Source organism: Ochlerotatus camptorhynchus, unplaced genomic scaffold (genome assembly GCF_037179485.1).
Source record: "Ochlerotatus camptorhynchus isolate MF236.1 unplaced genomic scaffold, CSIRO-AGI_Acam_v1.1 ptg000131l, whole genome shotgun sequence".
Classification (NCBI taxonomy): domain Eukaryota; kingdom Metazoa; phylum Arthropoda; class Insecta; order Diptera; family Culicidae; genus Ochlerotatus; species Ochlerotatus camptorhynchus.
The window spans coordinates 725,395-752,662 of NW_027040621.1; the positions used below are offsets into that span (position 1 = coordinate 725,395).

The following is a 27,268-nucleotide window of genomic DNA, read 5'->3' on the forward strand; positions in this document are numbered from 1 at the left end:
GTCGTAAATATAACAGCTTTGCACGCTTTTTGGCCACGTAATTCTGCTTCATGTTCTGGTTCGGATGTTTACTGGCTTTGAACGGCTTGTATCCTTCCCTGGCAAGGATGTTCCGCACCGTTTGAAAGTTGGCGTTGTACCTTCTGGCCACATCTCGGATCGAAAGACCGGGGTTGGCTTTAACGCACCTTGCTGCGCAGCTGACGATCCCTGGGACCAGTTTTTTCGTAGGTCCGCTGATTCCTTTCCACACTCAGGGTTTCCTTGTAGGTTTTGAGCACTCGACAAACTGTTGTTTTCGGCATCTTCAGCATGGAACCGGACCACTCCGGATTTTCCAGGTGTTCGAGCACAATATTTTTCTTCTTTCGAGTTTCATTTGACGTTATTTCTGAGCGCGATCGACTACTTTGATCAAACTTGCACCAGTTTTTCTATATAGAAGTGTAAAAAAACCGCTATCAAAGGTTTTCAATTCACAACAATAGAGGCGTGCTAGCGGCGCGCGATGAGCATACCAATTTACTTTTAGTCAGCCTTTATCATAATTCGACAGCCCTGGGTTTGCCCTAACCGTTCTCAACACATTCAAATACAGCTTCCGATCCTTAGTTCTACTACGACGCTTGCTATGATGCTGCCGATCGATAGTATGCCGCTCACGGAAACGTTTGAGAACACTGTACACGGTCGATTTAGCCAATTTCAACAACTTCGCGATTTTTGAATGAATCGTGACGAACTTTTCAACACTGAAAGAGGAAACATTTCAAAACAAACTGCTGTCAAAGCATTCCAGATCGACAAACAGTGCTTCCAGATTTTAAATGACGCAAGCTTTATATCATTAAAGTCTTGAGTGCAATACGCGATTTATTTGTTCGTATAACGTGGATCGTATTTAAGAACTTTGGTTATCACTACGCAAGCTGCCGAGCCGGAATTCTGAAATTCCATAGATCCGAATCAATGTACGGAGCAACCGTCATCTGCAGTCGGGAAAAAAAAGCAGCATCAGAACTATAACGAGCTTCCCAGAAGCTCCAGCTCGCACCCATGGGAAGGAGTTCTCGCTCGCAGAGTAGAAAAGAGAACAATTTTTTAATCGCTTAAAACAAACAGACACTCCACGGACTACCTACTGGTTGGAGCCGGGGCGGAGGAGGAGTCCGGTATGCTGCCACTGCCACTGCACAGCAGCGTACGTGTTTATTCGAAAGATTTCTTACCGGTCCTTGAACTCTTCCATCTCTCACCGGGTCGGCTCCGGGTCGCGGCGATTCACGTTTAATTATATAAGCCCAACCGACAGCCAGTGGCGGCGCGTAATGCCGATTGAACGCTTTTCCATAAAGGAGGGGGAGGGGGAGGCAGCACCCCAGCTTCTCTGACTTTTTTGTTGTTTTTTGGCCAATTTTGAATCACATTCAATTTCTCAACGAAGAGGAAGAAGAAGCTAAAAACCACACGATCATGATGCAATCCCCGGACCTCTTTGGGTGCCAATTTTCTTCTAACTACCGATGGCTGCTAAAACCGCGATGAAAGCTTGTAAACCCATCAGCGAGTGGGATCTGCACGTGCGTTTATACTTTTATTGTTTAAACAAGTCTGTCAAAATATCGATTTTTATTGACAACGGCTCAGCGTCCTAAGACAATATTTATTAAGTCTCTTCTTATTAATTTATGATTATGCCGCGGCGATGCCATCAAAATTCTTCGATTCACTTTCTGCTGTAGCATTTTCCCAAAAGGACTGAGAAAAGAAAATGAACCTTTTTTTCTACCTGTCCCGAAATGTATTGACACTGGAGAGACCTCAATCGGATTGTGTACATACAAGGATAATTCTCTTAAAGGTTCCTTTTGTGAATGCGATCCGACCGACCGACCGACCGAAGAAAACCTTCAAAAACGAGGTGATAAGAGGTCCGTTCCGTTTTTGTTACAATCTCCTTTTTTTTTGTTCCTACCCGACCACCAGCAACCCGAGGCCAACACTTACAGGGGATAGAAAGCGAATCGCCCAATAGAATTGAGGACACAATCGCAGCGGGGGTTCCCGAGTAGAGCAAGAAAGGATATCATCGTTCGCTCGAGTTGTATAGCAATTGAGATATGCGTAAAATTTGTCAGTTTCGTCGTTTTCCGAATGCTACTTTATTGCATTTTAGTCTATATTGGATGGCGAAATTGTTTTACTGCTCAGGTTGTATTTTTGTTACGCTCTGCAGGTAGCTTCCGAGGAAGATTTATAGGCAAGTTGTTTTCGCTAGTTTTTTTTTTAAGGCACTGTGTTGTTGGCGCCAAACAGTTTCTGTTTGTTCAATGAATGGCGAATTTGTCTGTTTGATTCGTCAGCAGCTTTTTATTGCATGGGAATCATTGCAAGTTTGTAACATGTCGTTGCATTTTTAGCACATTGCGTTAATTTCGTACGACACAGTTGAGGCGAAATATTTCATTGCATTATGAACGGCACACTTAGAGATGTCCGATTACTTCTCAATTAATCGAACTAATCATTTCTTCACGCGATTCTGATATGTTCCGAAATTACGAAAAGCTTGTGGAATAATTCCTCAAGTTTTATTAGGTAATTGTAGATGTCATAGAAGTTAAGTCCACGGTCTTATTGATGAACTTCAGATACCTACAAAGGGATTGCGGGTAATCTTAACAGTGACTTGGTCACTATTTTACTCCAAAAAGTCACTTAAGTCACTATTTCATTACTAAAATAGAGTGAAATTTAAAAATATCAACAAAATGTTTAAATTGAGTACTTGGCACTAAGAAAGTCTAAAGTAGTTTTATCAAAATATACATATCTGTAAAAAAATAAAATTTTAACCGAGGTAACCAGTGTTCCGCAAAACTTTAGAACACCAGGAAATCTATTGGGAAATGCCTACAATTAGGATTCTAGGGATGACACCAAGATGTATCAGAGAAGAATATCAAAGTTCAGACTACGAAAGTCTCATGTAAAATTAAGTGAGGACCGATTTCTTCTTCACCGCTTAAATCTTAAGCCAGGTTTACCTATATAGTTAAACTTGGCTTAACACATATGAGCGTCGCTTTGGATTGTTGTTTAAATTATTAGAGACGCAAAATTTAGCTCCGAAACAATTTTGGAAATAATTCTAATATAATTGAGAGTGCATTTTACCGAGAGTTCTGAGAAGAATTATATGATGATTGATGATTCTACCGTATGCGTGATAATGTTTGCACCATCGTACAAATAAGGTTCCCGTTTCACCTGTGCATACAATGCCTTGGTTTTCTTTGCACGCACGTAACCTATAGCTCATACCGTAGTAGGCTGTGTATAAAAGAAAATGATTTACTTAGTTTGACAGTTGCACCATGACGGCAATGGCAGCGTATTCGTGATTTGTCCAACGCGCAAATGTCGCAAAAAGACATTTCAATCGCCGTGGGAGTGTCGCGGTGGACCGTCAAAAGGGTCCGAGAAAAAAGAATGGACAACTATTCGCGAAGGTGGCCACAGGTCGTCCGAGGTCAGCTCGGGTTCCGAGGGTTATCACTGCTATAAAAAGGAAGATTCGGGTGAATCCAGTGCGTTCAATAAGGAAAATGGCAAAGGAACACGGGATCAGTGACTTTACGGCACGGAAGATCGTAAAGGAAGATTGCGGGGGGAAGTCGAGGGCACGAAAAAAAAAACTCACATGATTACCAACCGCATCCGGGAGCTACGAGTCGAACTTCCTTCCTTCCTTGAACTTCCTTAAACGAAAAAATGCGGTAATCCTGTTCACCGACGAAAGCACGTTTACCGTCGATCCCGTATCAAATTCCAGAACCGATCAATATATTAGTTCTCTTCCGGTAAAAGACGTGGCCGACGAGCACAAGAACGTGTATCTGACCAAGCATCCTGCTAGCGTTATGGTGTTTTGATTGGTGGCTTCCGATGGCAAAAAAAAATGGACCCGGTGTTGATTCCAGAAGCCGACAAGGTCAACACGGAAGTCTACGTCGGGATTTAAAGTAAGTATGTTCTTCCGTGGATCAAAGAACAGTACGGTCCGAAGCCAAATGTTGTATTTCAACAAGATGGGTCACCGTGCCACACCTCGAACCGCACTCAGAAGTGGTTGCAGGAACATCTTCCGTTCTGGGCGAAGGATATGTGGCCGCCATCCAGCCCCGATCTTAATCCGCTGGATTACTCAATATGGCGCGTCATGAAGGCCAAGGCTTGTTCTAAACGCCACCCGAGTACAGCAAGCCTCAGACAAACATTGACCCGTACCTGGAGAGAAATGGATCCAGACTACATCATTAGAACCTGTAGTGCATTCCGGAAGCATGTGGAGGCCGTAATTGCAGCAAGTGGAAACTTGATCGATGATTAACATAGTTTAAGATTCTGAGAAACATCCCCCCTTTGAATGAATAAAAAAACATGAAAACGAAATTTTTGAGTTTTTTTTAATTTTGACATTGCTCAATGGTGCAAACATTATCACGCTTATGGTAGGTCCAATTCTAATAAGAATTCAAAATTAATTCTGAAATTTTGCTTAGGCTCTGATGAAAATTCCATGAAAATCCCGTCTCTGCGCATAGTTCTAAAAGAATTCTGGGGCGATTTCTGGCGATACTTCCAGAGAATTCTGAAGAGTTCGAAATAAATTCCGAGAAGAATTCCAATGGAATAGAATTTTGAGGGTTCAAACCCAAAGGAATTCTGAGAAGAGTTTCAAAGTTCGTGATGGATTTTTGTTTTGAGAATTCTGGGGATTCTAAGGAGAAATACGAATTGAATTTCGAATCGAATGCAAGGGAGAAGTCCAAGATTATCATAAGCAAATTTGAATGAAATTTCTGAGGCTAATTGCATGGAAATTCTAAGGATGGATTTATGGAAGGAGCTTCCAGGGAGTTCCTAGAATAATAATAATAATAAAAAAAATGGAAATAATTCTGATATTTAATGTTAAGCATTTCCAACTACGAAAATTATCTATTTCCAAGAATTTTGTTGATTGTTCTGCAAAGAATTCCAAGACTGCAATATTATGTTTGTAAAAGCTTATTCGCCTCTAAGCTTAAGAGAAGGGGAATCATTCTAAAAAAGTTCTAGAGATCATTCTGAAGAAATTCTGTGAAAAGTTCATAGCACATTATCAAAGTTATCTACCTAGGTATATCAAATATTTAAAGATTTCAAACGCAGAATCAAATTCAACATTATAAAAAAATGGTAATTACTATTTGCTAGTCATCATGTATAACGTAAGCAAAAGTAAGTTATTCAAATCTCTTCAAATGCTCTTCACAGCAGATTCCGTTGTAAGATTCGATTAAATCAGAGGATTTTATGAAATTTGATTTTAAGTTTCATGATAAAAAGTTTATTTCAATATCAAACCGTATTTGAATTTATAAGTTAGGATATAAATGGTTACTTATTTAGTATTTACAAGTCACTATTTCCGTAATTTTAGTCACTAAAGTCACTACTATTATATCGCATCAGCACTACCAGCTCTGCTTTGATCAATTTCTATATAAGCACTCAAGCGGCGCCGGTGGCGTAGTGGTAACCGTTATTGTCTCTCACCCAAAAGGCCTGGGTTCAATCCCAGTCGGTGCCGCCGGGATTTTCTTAGGCATAAAATCTCTGAAGTAAAGCCATTGGTCCCCGGTCCATGAGTTGATGGGTCGATAGGTAGGGTCCAGGTGTGGGAGCTGCCTCCCTGGTGTCGGTAGCATTGGTACTCAGTACGGAAAATAAGATAGACGGAAAACAAATCAGGAACAATTACTCCAACCGTAGATTTCAATAAGTTTATTGATATAATATGCGCTAAAGCAAAGACAACATATCAATAAGACCGGAAGTTCTGCTAGAATCAAAGCGACAAATGCAGTAGCGTTGCATTTGAGCACAGGTGAAACCACCATTGTGTTTAGGTTGGCCAAATTCGTTTGGAGCTTTAACCTTTAGGTGATAGATGACGAAATTAAGCACAGATCATATCAGTGCTAACATTTGAAAACGGCGCAAAAGCCATTTGTAAACAAATGGTTTGTGGGCCCTTTACTCGCTACCCGAAGAACGCCCACGCAAACCAACAGCATCGTCAGTAAGGGGAAAATTTCCCCTACCCGATGTTGCTGTTGTGTCGCGTGGGTGTACTTCAAGTAGTGAGTAAAGGGCCCACAAACCATTTGTTTACAAATGGCTTTTGTGCCGTTTTCAAATGTTAGCACTGATATGAGCTATTAGATCAACTACACACTTAGAAAAAAATCACGTAAATTTAGGTGCTCTGAGAGTGACTTTACGAGCGTCAATTTTGACATAAATTTGAGTCATAACAGACGCGAAACATAACTCAATCAAACGTACTTTTCGTCGAGCAACGAACTTTTCAGTCTCGGAGTAGTTAATATTACATGACATGTTTGTTTACGTTTCATCTTTTATGTCAAAGATTTTATGTCATCTTTTATGTGTAAAATTTGTTATTTCTAAGTGTGTAGAGCTTTCACGATGTTGTCAGCTTATGATGATGATAGTGCTCTACCACTCATTGTAGCACGGAAACTAGTCCGATAGCTGTGGGCTCTTCTCACTGTTGAATTTGATCAAGCTTAATAAGCTTTGATTGTAATCAGCAAATCTCTGTATGAAGGGCCAAACACGAATGGATGGATTGGTAGGTAATTCGCCTATTCATTTTCTTGGGACAACTTGATCAGCCAAATGGTCAGAAAACGAGCCATCCAACAGGAAGAAGACCCAATTAATGGGGAGAAGCGCCCGCCCTTTATCCACGAAATGCTATCAACAGGGAGTTGACATCTTCACTCTCCCCATCCAAATTGGGTACCCTGATGGTCCTTCCTCATATTTTTTAACGTTTTTGTGCATTTTAAACATTTTTTAGGTACGTAATTCATGGAATTTGTTAAAGTTAAATAAACCGTGCATTAAATGTGCAGTTCAGCGATCGTAGAACTTCACATTCAATGATCGAATGCCATGCGATTTAGCAAGTATTATACGATCCGACAGACGACTTCTGCCTACCTCCATTCCGAACCAGTCTACAGCTCATTCGCAAGTGAATCACTGCTCGCTACCGTGCACACCGGTTCCGATTTAATTGATTCGACTTTCGACTTTAACTCTTCTTCCCATATACCTACCTGAGAGTGTGCATGTGTGTGTGTGTGCATGCGCAAGATCTGCGCTCTGGCCGAATCGTTCCGATCGGATGGTGGGTGTTTGCGCGCGGTTCGATGACGGTCGCCGGATCCGGAGATGCCATATGTGTACCGGTGAAGGTTCTTCCGTGCGAGCGCGCGCAGAACCGGTCGCTCAGTGTTGGTCAGGAAGATGTGCGAAGCTTCACACTTGCTCGAGCGATTGAAATTGGATCAATTGGGCAATTAACCGACCAAGGCGCAGGCAAGTTGAGGCGTTTTGAGGCGCCCGATCTCGGTCGCATTAATTGGTCGAAAATTGGGCACTTGTTGACAGTGTTGAGAGTAGTCGAAACGCAGAGCTTTGACGTTGTGCTGCATCTCCTGCTGCTACTGCTGCTACTGGAGGTCGCTACGTCAGCAGAGACAGGTGCAAATGGTCTTTCGATGATGGTTGAATCAAGCTTTGCGGATGAAGGTTATTTTGACGACCTCTTTATGGTATTCTGAGTTAACGATTTTCGTCGCTATTTAAACTTTCTCTAACGAGTTTAATTAACAAGGCGTATAGATGATTGGCATCAAAACAGCAGGTCAAATAGATTAAGCCTTTTGCGAAAAGATTGTTCCGTTCCACCAAATGAGGTCTTTGATGATTTAGAAACATTGAACTAATGAACTACCTTGAGTACTAGAGAAATTGCTTGCGTGTACTTCTTAAATAGAAGTCTATCGTCTGACTGCTAATTTTATTGCTGTGCAAACCAAACACATTTATTTTCTTATCCTTCCTTAAGAGAATGGGAATCTAGACCCAATCGCATTTCTAAATCAATCCTGCGGTATTTCATTTTAGTTATTTTTATAGTTTTCAAAAATTTCTCAAAACCCCCAGACATTTTACGACCCGCCGAATTCCACCGAAAATCGCCCATTGACAGACGACACGGTTTTGCCATATAATCCTTCCGATTCGCAACAACAAATTGCAACAGACGGCTGCTGCCTCCTGTCTGGCCGGACATATGCTGACGGCTGAACTTTTGAATATCATAAAAAACACTCTGCTCCACTCAGAAAATTAGTCTGTAACTCTCGTTCGCGCGCCCTCGTAGAACCCGGGCGCTGGAATGCAGCTTTATGTCTTATACAGTCCTGCCTTGTGTTTATTCGTTTCGCCCACCTTCGCGATACAGGGAGAGAAAAAAAAACAAACTAAAACTGGATCGAAATGCTCTGCCCGCGCGACTCGAGAGACAAATAACATGTTTATTCCGAAAACGGGCAGGAAAATGCACTCGGTTACGACATGCCATTCCAATGTGCCATTTATTCTTCTTCTTCTTTATATTAAACTTCGTCTTGTCCATCGTATTGTTTCAGAACTGGATCCCGGTTTTGTCGAGTGCAATTCTGTAATTTTGGTTAAAGCCACCAACCGCAAACATCGACAAATGGAGCCAATTCCGATGACACATGACCGCGAGGTCGGAACATGGTTTTCCAATTCAACCCGTAAAAGCCTAATTCGAGAGCTTAACCAATATATGAATGCAGTTTCCGGAGTCTTTTTGCCCACCACTCGCAGTAAATTTATCCGGACATGTCAGTCCACCACGATTTGAGCATAAGTGTCATTAATTTTGGGATGTCTGGCAGGCCAAACCGCAGCAGGACGGGGTTTGACAGACAGACACTCGGGTGGGTCCTGAAATGGGCCACCACCGGCCGATCAGCGCGAAAAAAAAAAACTTGTTCGCCCCCATACATTGACTGTAGCGAGCACAGTTTGCATCCCATTCGCAGTTCTCATCGCAGAATGAAGCTAAAAATCTGAGCCGAAATGAATCGAGGCGTGAAATTGTGCGAGTAAACGTTGGGAAGGTGAGAATGTGGTTTTGAAGAAAAAAACGTGTTTTAGATTTTGCTTATATTTTTAGAAATTATTGGTTGAACATTTAAGGCAAGTCTCATTTAAGAAAGACACATTTGTTTATGTTGGTAAAAATACGTAAGCAATTTTTGAACTAAGCTATCGTACCGAACGTATAATTGCAGCCGAAATCATAGAAATGGACGATTAGGTCGAAGTAAATTGTTACCCTACCGTTTCATGGAAATTGTGGCTACTGAACCGGGTAAACAGCAAGAACCGAAAGGAACCGGGAAATGACTGGAAATTTTATATTACAATATTTGGTTGAGTTCTACTAGTAAATATTCTGAATATCGTGAATATTTCTCTTAAAACCTTGTATCTTTCCTCAAACCCAGATATTTTTTTACTTTTCCATTTTACAAAATACCAAAAATTCTTAATTTAAATAGCTATGTCACAGAGTCTGGCATTTGGCAACCTTGAAAACTTGAAAGTCTCTCTAATTAAGAGAAAAACAAAAACATAACAATTTTTATAAAATTTCTCCATTTCTGGGATATTGAATGCACGTTCACAGAAGCATTATCAAAGTTTGAGATCTCAGTTTTCTGAAATGTCTAGCCCCATAATCCTGAATACTTTTCTAAGACAAAAATCTTGAAGGAAGTCGAACCAGCCTTAAGCTTAAAGCCTTGGTAATAAAGCATGCGATCATGAAATATGTTCGCAATAGATGTCTCAGAATGTTAAGAATTTTTGTTAATCCTTGAACTTGATTTTTTGTTCCCAGAATCTTGTAAAAAATCAATGTTTGAATTTACTTTACGATCATATTACGATACCGAATTTGCCAAGGATTTTCTTAGGATCATTCCAAAAAGTCTTTAGAATTACTTTTTATTTCAGGATTCCCCTCAATAATCTTATGATTGTGTCCGGTATTCTCTATAAATTTTCTCCCTAACAGTCTCGGAATTCTGTGCAGGAAGCTTAAACAATGCCTTCCAAAAACTCTCGAAATTCACTCGTTATTTATCTTCACATTTTTAACAATACCCGCGAGAATTTCTTTGATTTCCCTCCATAATTTTCTTAAAGATTCCATTTGCAGATTGCCATTTAGCATTTAGAAATTTAGATAGAGCTGGAATTAGGGCGTAACATCTTTTGTAAATAATGGCTTCTCTCGATGATTTCCATTGCAAAATAAACAAGATTTTGATCTTTAAAAATTCTCAAGCTTCTTGGAATAGACTAGATTTTTATTTTTGAAGGAATTTTGGGAATATTTTAGAATGAATGTCAGAGAGAACTCTTAATGATTTTAGACATTAACTCCATGTCACTTGTGTGAGTTCAAAGTATATTTTTTATCTAGCTCTGTGGAAAAATCCAAATCAATTGTGAGGAGGGAGGACCCCAGGATCCGTAAAAATAAAGGCTGACTAAAAAGTAAAATAGTACGCACCTTGCGCGCCACTACCTCGCCTCTTGTTTCTGGAATCGAAAATCTTTGACAGTGGTTTATTTACTCTTCTATATAGAACAACTGGTGCAAGTTTGATCAAAGTAGTCGATCGCGTTCAGAAATAACGTCAAATGGAACTCGAAAGAAGAAAAATATTGTGCACAAACACCTGGAAAATCCGGAGTGGTCCGATTCCAAGCTGGCTAAAGTGCTGAAGATGCCAAAAACAACAGTTTGTCGAGTGCTCAAAACCTACAAGGAAACCCTGAGTGTGGAAAGGAATCCTAGGAGCAGTACTACGAAAAAACTGGAATCAGGGATCGTCAGCTGCCCAGCAAGGTGTTGAGGTGCGTTAAAACCAACCTCGATCTTTCGATCCGAGCTGTGGCCAAAAGGTACAACGCCAACTTTCAAACATCCGAACCGGCACATGAAGCAGAATTCCGTGGCCAAAAAGGGTGCAAGGCTCTTGTACGACCGTGTTTTGACGAAACACAAGGGCTGCACTTTGATCGATGACGAAACATACGTCAAACTCGATTTTATGCAGCTTACCGGTTAAAAGTTTTACATCGCGACTGGACGTGGGGATGTTCCGGGAAGATTCAAGTTCGTGTTTGCCGACAGTTTCGTGAAGAAGGCCATGATTTGGCAAGCGATTTGCAGTTGTGGCCTGAAAACGGAACCATTCGTCACATCCTCGACGATGACATCCCAAGTTTACATCGAAGAATGCATGAAAAAGTGTGTATTGCCGTTCATCCGCAAGCATAGGGGCAGTCATCTTTTGGCCCGATTTGGCCAGTTGCCACTACTCCAAGGAGGTTCTGGAGTGGTATGCTGTCAACAAGATCGATTTTGTCCCCAAGCTAATGAATTCTCCGAATTGCCCGGAATTTCGACCAATCGAAAAATGCTGGGTGATTTCAAAGCAGCGACTTCGACGAAGCGGCGGAGCAGTCAAGGACATCCAGCAAATGCGGGCAAAATGGAAGGAATGCGCTGATTCCGTGTAAGTTTCCACTGTGCGGGGGCTGATGGGCTCCATCAAGAGGAAGGATCGAGAGTTCGTTCGAACTGGAGAAATGTAACCATCTAATGCTGTAACTTTGAAGTTTTAATAAAAGTACTGTAAAGCAACCATTAACAGACTTTTTAAACTTATTGAATCACGAATTACAGGTCTTTTTGTGTAACTGCGCCGGTGGTGTAGTGGTAAGCGTGATTACCTCTCACCCCAGCAGGCCTGGGTTCAATCCCAGTCGGTGCCGCCGGGATGTTCTGAGGCATAACATCTCTGATCACGCCTTCCTTCGGATGGGAAGTAAAGCCGTTGGTCCCCGGTTCATGAGTTGATGGTAGGTAGGGTGCAGGTGTGGGAGCTACCTTCCTGGCACGTCGGTAGCATTGGTGCTCAGCACGGAAAACAAGATCGACGGAAAAAACTAACCAAAGGAAAAAAAAAAGGTCTTTTTGTGCGTACTAATTTACTTTTAGTTAGCCTTTACCAAGCAAATCGAATTTTGAGCGCACAATCCTTAAATAATTCTGAAGTTAATTTGAAAGGAATGCCGAAGATAATTCCAACGGCATCACGGAATGAATTTCTAGAGAATTGATGGAAATTTCTGAGCAAAATTGCAGAATAATTTAGAGGAGAAGTCAAAAGAATTCTGATCAAAATTTAAAGGCAATTCTCAAGGGAATTTCCAGGGAATTCTGAAGAGAATTGAGGCGAATTTTGAATACAATTATAGCAGGAATCTTCAGCGAATTCCTAGGATAAGCTTTAAAATTCTATGAAAATCTTAGGATAAATTTCATGGTTTTTTGGATGGATCGGCATATAATTTATAGACTCTAATATTTTGTTTAGGGACTGTCAGACAGAATCTCAATCTTATTTTAGAGGAATTCTGAAATAAACTCTGGGAAAATGTTCAAAAGGAAATGTTTGAGAATATTCTAATGAGAGATCCTTTCGGTTTTTGGTTTATGCTTAGTTTAAATGGATATCGTACACCCGAAAATATCCAAAATTATAGGGAAACATCGGGAAAAAACCGGGAAATTGCTAATCGGAATTCACTGGTCACCATGAGATCTAGAAACTTTTCAATGTTCCAAAATCCCAGAATGAACTCTCAGCCATTTAATTAATTTCAAGTTCGCGTCCATAAATTTCAAAGTTCGGTGTTTTAAATAAGTTTTGGAACTTGAATACTTCTCACGTTCCCTTATCTTCTACCTAATCGCCCCTCCTTGCCCGGAATATTTTATTAAAAAAATACCTTGCAGTTTGAAGATTTTTCCAAATCCAGGATCATATAACTTTTTAATCATGAAAAATATATAAGGCACAGAATTTAATTTTTGTACCCAAATCATGAAACCTTGACCTTTTTCTGTAACCAATTATGAAGAAAATGAATTCTCTTATAATTTCTTCCATAATACGCTTGAAAATCTTATGCAGAACACTCTCTGAATTCACTCTGCTATGCTCCTTATATTATGAATAATTTTAGTAAAGAGCTGTTCATTAAATTGGGCTGTTTAAATTGAGTTCTTGGCACTAAGGAAGTCTACCGTAGAAATATGCATATCTGTTCTAAAAATGAACAATTATAACCAGGGTGACCGGAAAAATTCAAGGAATTTCAAAACTGCGAAAAACCTTGAATTTCGAGGACAAATCGGGAAAAAATATCTTTCTTTTTCCGAAAATAAATTCTGAACCTTGGAAACTTTTCAAGGATACCGGTATGTGCTAGATTTTCAGAAGTCTTTAAAGAATTATCTAGAAATTTTAATGAAAATTTCCAAGAAAATTTGAAGAAAACTTCAAAGGAATTCTAGGGACAACACCAAAATATTTCAGAGAAGCATATCAAGCCACACACTATGAAAGTGTCATGTAAATTTAGGTGCTCTAAGGCCCGATTTGTTCATCTCCGCTCATACATTAAACCAGGATTAACCATCAGTTAAAACTGGTTTAAGACTTAAGCGGAGGTGAAAAAATCGGTCCAGAGTCTGACAAATACGAGCATCACTTTTGATATTAATGATTGAAACGCAAAATTCAGCTCCAAAACAAGTTTTGGTTGAATTCCAGGTGCATTTCAAAGAGAGTTCTGATAAGAATCCTATGATGATAGAATGAGGATTCTTGGTCCAAATTCTAATAAATATTTAAAATAAGTTCTGCTTTTTTTTTAAGAGAGCTCTGATGAGAATTCCAAGGAAATCCGGTGAACTCAAAAAGGTCTCCAAACTCAGCGGTTAGTTTTAAAGGAATTTTTGGTGGAATTTCTGAGATGGATTTTTGTTTTGAGAATTCTGAGTAAATACTAGATTCCTATGTTCCTAAAGAGAATAAGAAATGCAGAGTCCAAGAGCATACAGAGAAGAAATTTAGGCCATTTCTGAGGTTAATTGCATGAGAGTTCTCAGGAGAATTCAAGTAAATTTAAAATGGATTTTGGAATGAACTTTCAGGGAATTCCCGGAACTAACATTAAAACGTCCAATTTTGTGGATTGTTCTGTAGAGAATTTCAAGAATGCAATTTTATTTTTGTTCAGCTTATTCACAGGCAAGTTTATAAGAAGGGGAATAGCAAATTATTAAGTATATAACCTAGATATATACAAATTTTTAAGATTTCGAAAACACAAATTCAAAATCTACTAGAAATACTGCTGTTGTAGTAATTTGGCGCTATTTAACCTAATGGCTTCATTGGTTTATACATTAGTTTAAGGGGGTATTCCCAATCTTTTGCCTTTTTTCGGCCTGTTTTTCAATTATTTTTTTTTCAAGGAAAATGAATAGTAATGCGCCTAACTCTTTGGGATTCTTGTTTATTTAACATTAAAGTTTACAAATAAATTTTTTTCGACATAAAAAAAGACATTATTGGCGTCACAAAATGGCGGCAAACAGACCCCTGTTCGCCGCAAACGCCTGGACGGGCGAAGACTTTTCTCTGGAACGGCTTCATCTGAAACAGATTTCGTGATGAAATAATAATCTGCATAAGATTCTCTGGAGCTTCTCCCGTTGGCAGCAAAAAATCTAGCAAATTAACAAAATGGCGGCCATATGAAAAAAACAGGCGATTTTTAGCCCGCTTTTTTGCAGCTTTAAGGTGCTTCAAACAATGTTAAATGTTAATATTTTTGGCTGAAAGTGGGAGAAGCTCCAAAGAATTTAATAAGGAACAAAATGCGCAAAGATTCAAGTCAATATCTTTTATAGTTTCTGAGAAAAATCTTCGCCCGATAAAAAAAATGTGGTTTCGAGAAAAACGCGTTTAAAGTTTTGACTTTAGTTAAAACCATTTGGGGGTTCTTACCATTAGTCAGCTATGCCTGGACACCGAATTCGCTGATCGGAAAACGGCTTGGGGGGATGAAAGTATATAGTCTAAAGTACAAAAAAACGTGAAAAAAAAATTTGATTTTTTGAAAAAAAAGATCGGGAATACCCCCTTAAATGTATATTGCGCAATCAATAAAATTTACAAAACTTCAGAAAATCCGGTAAATTTTAAATTGCTATTTTCTGGTCAAATATCTTCAAATGCTCCTCACGGGAGATTCTGTTAAGAGATTTGATATTATTAGAGGAATTTATTAAATGTAATTTAAGGTTCCATGACAAACAATTGAGTTTATTTCAATATCAAACCGTATTTGAATGTCTGAGTCACCATATAAATGTCACTATTGGTTACTTTATTATTATTAAAAAGTCACTATTTGGTTAATATTTTCGTATTTTTAGTCACTAAAGTCACTGCTATTATATCGCATAAGCACTACCAGTCCTGCCCTATCAAAATGGAAGATATTCGCACCGCAGAGCCACCCTCTGTGTTTTCACTGAAGATGCAATCGAAAGCGCTCTCAAGTGCACTTTCAGTGAAAACACAGAGTGTTGCTCTACGGTGTGGTATTTTTGAATTTTGAAAGGGGTATTATTAGCACTATACTATCTATTTTAAGATGGGTTAACGGAAAATTCAATTGGACTTAACGAAAGCATTCCATTTTAAAAAGTAATGAAAAAGATCCAAAAACGCGATCCATCCCTGGTCCTCATAATTTCCTTTGAAATCTCTTTTAAATTGTCACCGGAATATCCTTGGAATACTTCTCAGAATTCCTTAGAAATTTTCCTCGAAATTTTGTTAGAAGTATCCTCGGAACTTAGAATTCAATTTTATTTGAATTACCGTTGGAATTACTTCAAAGTTTTGCTTAAAACTCTTTTGAAATACTCCTAAGAAGAATTATTTTCAGTATTATTTTTCATAAAAATGAAAACCTAAAATAACATTTATTTCTTGGTAATTCGTTCTATGCATCAATTTTTTTTTTAATTGGGATTTGGATGTTAATCATTTTCTAGTTAATTTGCATTAAAATTAAAATGCATAATATTTTAAAATAATGTTTCAAAGCAGCTAGGCCACTTTTATTCATTAATATCTCATAATTTGTTTTATTATATTCACTAAATACTCAGAATTTATACTACCAAAAACATAAATAACTGAAGATGATACATATTTTTTTATTTATTTTTTCAAAGGGTGTAAACGATACTCCATTAGCTCAGTCGGTAAATGCGCAGCTACAAAGCAATTCCATATTGAGTGCGGCTCGGTTTGATTCCCGTGTGGTCTAGGAATGTTTCGCTTTAAGTGTTAATGCTTTAAGCAATAAGATTGAAATGCCAGGTTTTTATTAGTTATGCAAATGTTATTTTTAAGTAATGAAACCAGTTTTTTATTTATCCAAGATTTCTTTTGAGAAATCTTGGATTACGGGGATTTTTCAAATTTTGAAGATCTTGTGACAGCCCTGGAATTGTCTTAAGAATTCCTAAAGAGAGTGAATTGTAGAGAACTTCAATTTTTCCTCAAATCTCTTTTGGCATTCTCATCAAAATACTCCATACAGTTCTTCAATGTGCCATGATTCTAAAATGTTATCTTAATTCAAGATGTGTGATTTTTGCTTAATCTAAGATCTTGAAAATAACGCCTTATTTTAAATTAAGTCACGAGGGATGTGTACCGTGTAAAAAAACGTGTTGAAAAATCCTGCCAAGAGTTTGATTTCTCACATATTAAAACATTTTTTAAATATCGGATTTTGATGAAATTCGTAATAATAGCATGCTATGGTCCAAAATGAAATATTTCAAAAATTTATGTATTTACACCAAAAAATGCGACTTTTTCTTCAAGTATACCATTCGATTACCTTTGGCTTGAAACGGATGACGTAGTTCCAATCAATTCGAAAGTTTGTATCGTTATTGAGAATTTGTCAAAAGTTCAACGGTGTAAATCGTGTGAAAAAAGACTTGAGAGTGTACTTTTAAAAAAATATCCTTCTTCAGCCATTCCATAGCAAAACGATGTAATGCTACTCAGAGTTGCGTAAAAATGGGTAGTTATGTTCCTTATCGCAAAATATTGGACCCGTATTTTTTATTTTGTCATAAGGATGACAATTTTTTTTTTTTTTTTTTTTTTTTTTTTTTTTTTTTTTTTTTTTTTTTTTTTTTTTTATTATAGTCACTTTAACACTCTTGGGTCATTCGTGACTTATAAGGATGACAATTTCCATCACAGCAAAAAAATAATTTTGATATCACGTCAAAGTGGATGCACTACAATCATGTCGAAAATATGGTGTAATATTACTTGCTAAAAAGGACAAAATTATCATTAATACAATGCATGAACTGACATTACGCTGCTTTTACTGCATTTGTTTATTTATGTGGTCATAAAAATTACATGAAATTTTCGACATGATTGTAGTGCATCCACTTTGATGTGATATCAAAATTATTTTTTTGCTGTGATGTTGAGGTGGTCCAAAAATCGTTTTTTTTTTCAAAAATAGCTTTTTTCAAAAATTAATTACTTTGAACCACTGGGCCGATTTCAAAGATAAAAATATCAAATGAAAGGTAATTAAAAATACTTAATATAGAGGAAATGGCTCTAATGTTGGCCTATGGACCTAAGATTGGGCCCATCGCTAAAAATCTGCTATTTATCAATTTTATCTAGATGAACGCGTCATTAGAACGGTACTAATGGATATTTTTGGTCGCTATTGAAAATTGAGTCGATTGCTGAATTTATGTATGGGCCCAAATTAGGGCCATTTGGGCTGACATTACATCCATTTCCACCATTATTGAAAAATAGGGTTACGGGATGTAATGTCAGCCTAGCTCCTCATTTCGGCCTATCAAGCACATAACTCATTAATTCAGCAATAATACACAATAGTAATGAAAAACCAATGCCACCTCTGCTGTGAAATTATAATCCGTATATTATTTGCCTATTTTTGGGATCAATTTATATCAATTATTGCTCTTTTTCAAAGAAAAAGTTTAGTGAAGTTTACATATTTTTCGATTTCTAGGCGCCATGATCTTGCCGTATTACTGCACTAACGAAATCCACACAGCGCGCTGCAGCGGTGGTCATCAAAAAACCTGATAATTTGACTTCCCTTTTTGTAACATGCTAGCCTAATAAATCAATACCACACTTTTAACTCTTACTGCACATTTAGAAGATTGAACGCTATTAGCACTTTATAACTATGGACCGAATTCTAGGGACGTCATTTTGATGCTTGTTCCTAATTATGGCCTACGAATTTATTTGATGACTTTGGTATTGGTGAAACCATTCGCGTTGACGACGACTCTGCAACTGTTCACTCCTATAGGACAACCCCATAGGCAAATGTCCAATTTCGTGATACTTGGCGGATCGATTCTTATCCTTTCACTGGAAAATCCCGTAGGAAAAATGTTAATCTTTGCGTGAAAGGAGAGGTCGACACGGTACACACGATATTTCTAAATAACCCAAAGTTGAGTAGGATCTATTCATATCCGTCAAAAGTAGGGTACCCCAAATTGAGTAAACAAAGTTGGGACTGACAAGATGACGAATGGAAAACATCGACCTGAATCCGAAAGATGTTTTCCATTCGTCATCTTTTCAGTCCCAACTATGTTTACTCAATTTAGAATAGCTCTACTTTTGACGGATATGGGTAGATCCGAGTCAAATTTCAGTTGTATGAAATAGCGTGCAGTTAATCCTGCCGTAAAATGAAACTGACTCATATGTGAGACCGTTTATTCAAATTCGCAAAAGTGTAGGTCTCTTTTATCAAATATGATTAAATTTCACTCATATTTGAGTGACATTTACTCATATATGAGTGAAATTTAATCATATTTGAGTTAACGTTTACTCACTCTATGACTAACGTTTTTTAAGAATTTGAGTGATCGGGATTCAAATATGAGTCATATTCATTTACCGTGCAGGTACTTCGAAAAACTATCAAGCCGAACAATGTCGTCGACTTTCTCTTTCGTTAATAACTTGGCAACAAAACCGTTTCTTGCCATGTTTGCCGTATTAGATGCTAGATAACCATCCATGAAACTGTAAATCTCCACTAACCTCGAAACGACCTCGAGTACTCGGTTCAATTCCTTTAACTTTAGATTTAAGATATTAATAATGTTTAACACAAATGATAATTTGGCTCTGTAAAGTTTATTCGATTGAGCCTGCTCAAATAAAATTAATTTACGAAAAAAAGATGCTAGATAATAACTTCTTTTATCGAACTATGTGTTGAAAATAGCTGGAAATGTCTATACATGGCCGTGTGGATGCAAAGTAAAAATCTACTAAGAGAATCTGTCAATGTTACTTTGGAGCTAATGCATTGTTCGGCTTGTTATTACTTGACTTGACAGTTCGTTATATGTGTGGTCGTGAGATGATCTAAAAAAAAATACGGGTCTAATATTTGGCTATAAGGAACAAAACTGCCAATATTAACGAAATTTTGAGAACCACTATATCGTTTTGATGTCTATCAATCTATCACTTTTTAACATTCGATCCCATCTATTTTTTAGCGACACCTATTGCTGAAATCTGCCATGCCGGTATTTTTTACCATATTTACTGTTTATATGAAACCAGGAAAAACAAATTTGACACCCGGAAAAAAAACTGGGAATTTCATTAAGTGGCCACTAGACTGATGCAAATTTTGACATTTTCGCTCCACAGTGCTCAAACGGTTCCAAATCGGGTCCTGATTAGTCTCCCAAAATTTGAACTCATTTGAAAAGAAACTGACTTCGCACAAACCATTTGAAGTTTATATGGAAATTACTATGGGAAAAACAAATGTTTTGTTCATATCCATCTAACAATTTACCATATGGTTCTGCTTTAAAAAATGATAACTGAGCTCGTAGAAAATTTTCTCAGCTACGACTTTGTTCTGAACCACTTTTCAATATAATGTTAGCATCAAAAGTTATCAATAATTCAAGCCACAAATGTCTTACGATTATACTCAATCAACAGTTCAGCAGGCAACATTGGTGTTTCTGGCGCTTGGAATAGAGCACAAAAATCATGGCTACTATGTCACACTGCAAGATACAGTGTTGCTCACAAAACAGCTGCTTGATCATGCCATAAGATTATCCATATCTTAAACAATTAATAACTATTTTATTTGACGTTAGGCTCAACAACTACATTCTGCTAAGTTGAAGCTGAGAAAATTTTCCATAAGTATTGCTTTTGAATTTTTGAACAGTGCCATATGGAAAAGGTAAGAAGACAATGAACAAAAGTTTGGATTTCCCATAGTAATTTCCATATAAACTTCAAATGGTTTGTGCCAAGTCAGTTTCTTTTCAAATGAGTTCAAATTTTGGGAGACTAATCAGGACCCGATTTGGAACCGTTTGAGCACTGTGGAGCGAAAATGTCAAAATTTGCATCAGTCTAGTGGCCACGCTGGTTTTTCTTAGAAGTCTTTTGATTTGCTTATCAACATTATTTAAGGGCAAGATTGACGAAATCCTTCCACTTCGCACTAATCTTAACATCCAGAGGGGCACTTATCTTAACATCCAGAAGTCGTGCAGATTTAAAGATTAATCCAGGAGCCAGCTGCTCTGCAGCAATCAGTTAGATGCATTTTGGACTTCATACGCTAGTTGTGAGCCCGAGAAAATGCTAAGTGGTGAAACAAGTTGTTTGCAATAGGATTTCATCAATAGTGTCTTTAAACTTGAAATCTCCAATCGGCTCACTTCTTAGGGTGCGGCTGAAGCTCGTTGTAGATTTCCCTATCACAACCTTGGAAGCGAAGCGGCTGGCAGTTCCATAATCCGAGTCTCCAATCGTAGTCATTTTTTACGGTCTTTGCCGATTGTTTCGATACGTAATTCCTTCTGTATCATTTGCAACGATTGGTTTTCAAGGGCAGATCCTCTAGCCAGCTCCAAACCCCTGTCTCATGGGGAATAGACACTTATTTGAGCCGCTTCTAACATGAAGAACACTAACAATAAAAGAAAAAACAGCCATAACTTGACCTAAACTGTTATCAAATATCGCTATGGGCCCTTTTCAAAAAAAAAAAAAATTTATTCATATCGTTTGACATTTCAAGACCTACAATTGAAATAGCCTTAACTCCATTTTGTAAACAAACCTTGCAAGGCCATTTTCTCGTGAACCGAAACCTATATTTGCAAACAATCGGGTAGAAGAGAGTTTCCCCTGCCTGTTCATTATGTTGGTTTGCCTTTGCGGACTTCAGTTCGCGAGAAAATGGCCTTACAAGGTTTGTTTACAAAATGGAGTTGAGGCCTTTTTAATTGTTGGTCTTCATTTGATAGAAAATTTAAATACGCTCCAGAAAGATATCCTTGATTAGACTTCTAAATCCTTTTTCCATCGCTTAAATATACATTGAAAGTTATTCGAATTCCAGGTAAACAATGATTGCTACATTTGCTTGAATTTGAACTATCTTTATAAGCAGAGGCTTAGTATTAGAAACAATGGGTTCGTTCAATGTTCAATTCATACCGAATTATTGAATTAAAATATTCACGATAAGAACCATTGGAAATATCGATTGCTTCGCTTGGAGCGTGCATCGCATCATTCATGCTCCCATTCATGGGAAACGGTTCCACACGTGAATCACTGTTATCTGCGGTGCAACCGTGTGTACATGTACACTGTGCACCATCTCTGCCACGTTTAGTAATTTTTTATCATCTCTCCATTTCCTGCCATTATCAGCAAACACAAGTCTCAAAATGGATCGATATACCCCTTTTACACATATGAGCGTTTCGTACGGCATCTCCACTGTAAGCCCCATTCACATTCATATCTCGTTATCTTTTTCTCTCTGTTTACTCCGCAGATTGCCCGCTCGTTTGGGGTGTTGTTGAACAATCGGATGGCATTCGGCGGTCGCCTTGCTGCTTTCGACTGCTGATTAATTTGGTGAGTGCGATTACACAAATCTGGTTGGATCGTTTTAATCAGCCACACACATCAGAGGGTGATATGATCAGCATCGACAATCACTACAGGCTGAGTGCATTTGCGGAACAATTTCCGGCCTTCTCCTGCTCGACGGGCGGTGGATTCCATTAGGCGTCGTCGGTCGTCGATGGTTGCCGTGCGTGTGTTATTGATGCGAGGATATCAATTACCATAAAAGTTTTGTGTGTATACATATCCGGATAATTGCGGTCCGAATCAATCATCTCTCCGCGTCGATCGATCGATACCGCAGTTTTGGGAGCAGTTCACGCTTAAAAGCATATTCGTGGAGCTTATCGGGGCCAATTTTCCTGCTCTTTTCGGACTGTGGCCCCCTTCGGAATCGCGAGAAAAAGAGGCGTTAGGCCGCCGCGCCAGAGATAGGAGAAAGTGAAAATTCGCGTCCGCTGCCAGTGCTGCAGGGGGAAAAAGTGGCTCGCGTCAGAGTAATTAAACATTATTAACTAATAAAGCGAATAAAATTACAATCATCAAACAAGAGAGTGAAAAACAATTGCAGCAGCAGCAGCAGCAGCATTACGGAAGGAAAAACACATTCGGGAAAAGTGTTGCGCTAAGACAATAACATGGAAATTGATCTGTTATTGTTAACTAATGTCCATATGTGTAAATCCGCTGAAAGCATCTTCATCATCAGCAACAGCAACAGCAGAAACAACAATAGTTACAGCATTCCTAATAAGCACAGCGACGAAGACGACCACATCAACACCTAACCAGGGAGGAGGAGAAATTACACAACCTCCCCATCATCGCCAACAATCGACAGCAGGCCGGGGGCAAACAAGATCACCCCCTTTCACCCTAATGCATAATCACACAGCCTTTGTCGTCGTCGTCGTCGTCAGTCGCGGTGGCGGCAAGATTTGATTTAATTAAGCGCCGCCCGAGTGTCGTCGCCCGCTGCTCGTGGAAAACAATAGGCCCCCGCGAACAATTATCGCCACCAAGAGTCGCGTGTGCCCAGCTCTCACCCGAGCGCGCGAGTGAGCTTTTCTTGTAAATGCGCGGAAAAAAGGTCAAACCCTAGATGTGAGAAGAAAGCAGAAAACCTCGACCACCGCCTCGTGTGAGTGTATGTGTGGGGGGGAAAAATGCTCCCCTTTGTGCAATCAACTCGAGAGTTTGCAAGTGAATAGCGTGAAGCTCAAGTTTTTAAGCTTTTCTGAAAATCTTTGCACAGAGCTAGCAGGGCGAGAAGAAAGAAGAAAAGTTTGCGAATGTGTTGTAGTGCTCGTGTGGAGTGTAGTGTTTAGGCTCTTTTTCTGCTTCGTTACGGGGGAAGATATCTACTAAACAATGGATCGGTTTAGTGTGAACAACGGATCGGCTAATGCCGGTGGTGGGACTTCCACTTCTGGCGCGGTCGTCAACAGCACTGGTAACAATGCTGCAAGTGGAGGAGCTAGCAGTATCGTCACTGCCACCAGTAATAGCAACATCAATAATACCGGCAGCAACAACAACAATAGCAATAACAACAATGGTGTGAAGTTGCGCCCTGATCGCGGTAATGCGTCCATTGACTCGACGCTTTCATCGGCGTCTTCGTCGTCATCGACGGTCGCCTCCGTTGCATCCAGCTATCGGAGATCGTTTCACCGGTTGGGACCGGGCAGTGCCAGTGCCACGTCCGATTACAGCATGTCAACGTTGCCGGAATCGATTCAGGTAGGATTACTTCTTGCATTATTTGTTGTCCGTAGGTTGCTGCTTATGTCCACATTTTTCATAAAATTTATTTTTCACGAATAATAGTCCATTTCCTTCCTGGAAAATATGTTGCTCTGTTTAGCCCAAATTTACCCAGTTCGTTGAATAAAGTATTGGTTGAAAATCAATACTATTTTGATTGTATTTCAACAGTAACACTTTAATATGTAATATGTTTTCAATAGATGTCTTACAAGATAGAGTAGAACATGAATTGAGCTTTACAGAAAAATGCGTGTTGTTGTTCATTTTCTCAAATCTTCAAAACGAAAATTTAAGATTCATATTCCCAATGCTCAACTCGAACGTCACGAATTGATAGTTTTTTTTTCCAAAATTCAAATCAATCTTTACGATATCAATTTGTAGTTAATGTAATATAAGGGATTTTAAGACAAATATTTTCTAAGCACCCGAAATGCGCTAGTCGGTACGAGATAAAACAGATGGTGTGAGAACTTTTCCTGTAGAAATTGCTATTCACGGTATACTTTATTAATCGCTGCCTTAGTTGTTTGATATATTTGACTGGGATCTATCCCAAGTAAAGTTCTGATAAAAGGCTATTTGTGGCTTAAGCAGCTTGGTTGAAGGTGGTCTATAGAATTCTAAGCAGTCTCATTTTTAAAACGTTATAAGCAGGGCCCCACAAAGTCACTTTCAATCGAAAATCTTCAAGTGACGATGAAGCTCTCAACCATCACTTTCAATTGAAAGTCATTCCGTCTTCTCTTCGAGCAGATCCCCGTCAACATCAACAGAACCAGAACTTTCGATCGGTTTTCATGCTGTTTGTTTTGGCTTGACTCGTGTTCATTTCTTCTTTCATTGTCAAAAGAACTTCCTTTTGCATTGAAGCGAAGCTGTTTGATCCAAATTCGCGCAGTTTTTATGACTTTTGTTGATTGTTCACTCGGTTCATTTAAGCGTGTGCGCATAGATCTGTGCACGTGGTTGTAAAATTTATCATTGTTGGGTGGTTTGTTTACCCATCAATATGGGTAATTTTTGAATCAGGGTGACGTATAGAGATCGAAAATTGATATGCGACGCCATTTTTAAATCCAGTTTACGAAAAAGTGGGAAATGCTGTCAAATACTTATCAATCAAGGTATTTTTGGAATCGGGATAGTGTCTAGAGGATGAAAATCGATATCCGACGCCATTTTGAAATCGAAGATGGTGGCTTCCGATTTACGAAAAAGTGGAAATACAGTCAAATACTCATCAATATTGGTATTTTTGTAATCGGTATGAAGTCTACAGATCGAAAATTAATATGCGACGCCAATTCGAAATCCAAGATGGCGGCTTCCGATTTCAGCACAAGTGGGAAATATTGTCAAATACCCATCAATATAAGTATTTTTGGAATCGCGATGACGTCTAGAGGCCGGAAATCGATATCCGACGCCATTTTGAAATCCAATATGACGGCTTCCTATTTCAGACAAAAAATGGGAAATGCTGATGCCATCCCATCAATATGGGTATTTTTGGAATCGGGGTGACGTCTGGAGATTGGAAATCAGTATCCAACGCCATTTTGTAATCCATCAAATACCCATACAAACGTTTTTTTTTTAAGAATCCGGGTAACGTCTAGAAGTCGGGAATCGATATCCGACGCCAAACGACGGCTTCCGATTTGCGGAAAGTGTCAAATATCCTAAAATATAGGTATTTTCAGGATGGGGATGAGATAGATGTCGAAAATTGATGTCACGCCGTTTTTTTTTAAATCGGGCTAACATCTAGAAGCCAGAAATCGATGTGCGATGCCATCTTTAAATTCAATTTAAGAAGAAGCATCAAATAGCCTACAAATGGCATCGAATATCGATTTTCAGTATCTACGCGTGGTCTCCGTTCCGAAAATACCCAGATCTTAGGGTATTTGACACTTTTGTGAAACCCGATGGCCGCCATATTGGATTCCAAAATGGCATCGAATATCGATTTTTGATATGTACACGTTGTCCTCATCCCGAAAATACTCATATTGTAGGGTATTTGACACCTTTTCTGAAACCCTATTGTAGTTCAACATAGCATCGGATATCGATTTTCGGCAGCCACGCGTTGTCTCCGTTCCGAAAATACCCATATCTTAGGGTATTTGACACGTTTTAGGAAACTTGATGGCCGCCATTTTGGATTCCAACATAACGTCGAATATCGATTTTCCGCACCTTCATGTCGTCCTCGTTCCGAAAATACCCATATTGTGGGGTAATTGAGACTTTCCCTGACCCCGATGGTCGCCATCTTGGAGTCCAGAATGGCCTCATTAATTAAATTTTGGTTCAATATAAAATAATATATTATTACTACACCTAATCTGGATGCCTTTCAGGTCGTGACAAGTCCAATGAGTCCAATGAAAATGCAGAACCCTGGTTATAAGAACTTGAAAGTTTCGGTACCATAATTGAAAAGCATTCTAAGCAGCCTCTGGACGAAAATGAACAGAACTTTTAGAAAATAAATTAAAAAAGGTTTTTGTCCTCTACACCAATTATATATTTAGTTCGCACTTTTATGAAAGTTATTTCTAAAGGCAGGTTTTAATGTGTATTGATTTATCAGCATTAATAGTAGTAATGGAGCTGTTGGTAGAATTAAACCCAGTCCTTCTGCGTGAGAGCCCCAGCACGAACCGCTACGTCATCTGAGATATATTAAAATGAACTGTTGTCCCGCCTACTGTTGGACTTTTCAGTGCCAGCTGACTGACTTGAATACGAAATACAACACCTTGATGAATTTTGAATTGGTGTTTGCCCGCATGGTATTCCATCACACTTGTGGCGCAGTGGTTAGCAATCGTAGATCACATGCCGAATACACGGATTCGAATCCAGGAAATTACTTTTTATTTATTTTTTGATAGAATGTTGCATAAATATAAGAATTATGATTTATTCGGGCCACTGATTATTTCATATTTACGTACATTAAATTTTGTAACTCATAAAAACTTGTGCGGATTGCTTCATGTGGCTTGAAAGTCCTGTCGGAACTTTATTTGAACTTTATGGAACTTGAAAGTTCTGCCAGAACTTTATTCGAACTTGATGGAAATTGAAAGTTCTGTTGGAACTTTATTTGAACTTTATGGAACCTGAAAGTTCTGTCAGAACTTTATTCGAACTAAATGGAATTTGAAAGTTCTGTCGGAACTTTATTTGAATTTTAAGGAACTAAAAGGTTGAACTTTTTGGAACTTGGAAGTGATTCGTTACTTGGGTTTCCATCGAGTTTCAACTGCAAAATACACAATAATCAGGGTTGATAATGATAGTTCTGAGGAGAACTCCCAAAAGAGAAATCTAAGGACATTCTGAGAATAATTTCAAGAAGATTATGTTAGAAAAGGAATCCGGAGCATATGTCTATGAAAGTTTTCGAAGAATTCATAGAGGGTACGTTGCAGAAGATTACAATTACATCTAAGGATAACTCAGATATAACCTCAAATGAATTTGGTCAAAAATGCCAATAGGGTTTTGACCTTTTTTTGAGGAGAAATATAAGGAAC

General features: G+C 38.6%; 2 protein-coding genes across 7 annotated transcripts in view; both read left to right on the plus strand.

Moving 5' to 3' along the window:
- The window catches only part of LOC135700267 (dual specificity tyrosine-phosphorylation-regulated kinase 2), a 107,761-nt gene extending 85,658 nt beyond the window's left edge, over positions 1-22,103 (plus strand). For all 4 annotated transcript variants that reach the window (XM_065220729.1, XM_065220730.1, XM_065220732.1 and 1 more), the window contains one exon: positions 21,868-22,103. In XM_065220729.1, coding sequence (XP_065076801.1) covers positions 21,868-22,103 — 236 coding nt within the window. The remainder of the gene's footprint in view (positions 1-21,867) is intronic.
- An 8-nt stretch (positions 22,104-22,111) lies between these two features.
- Shrm (Shroom) overlaps positions 22,112-27,268 on the plus strand; it is a 574,742-nt gene continuing 569,585 nt past the window's right edge. The window contains exon 1 of one of the 3 annotated variants that reach the window (XM_065220703.1): positions 22,112-23,684. In XM_065220703.1, coding sequence (XP_065076775.1) covers positions 23,313-23,684 — 372 coding nt within the window. In that variant the 5' untranslated portion in view covers positions 22,112-23,312. The remainder of the gene's footprint in view (positions 23,685-27,268) is intronic. The other 2 variants (XM_065220702.1, XM_065220704.1) reach the window with 2 other exon arrangements.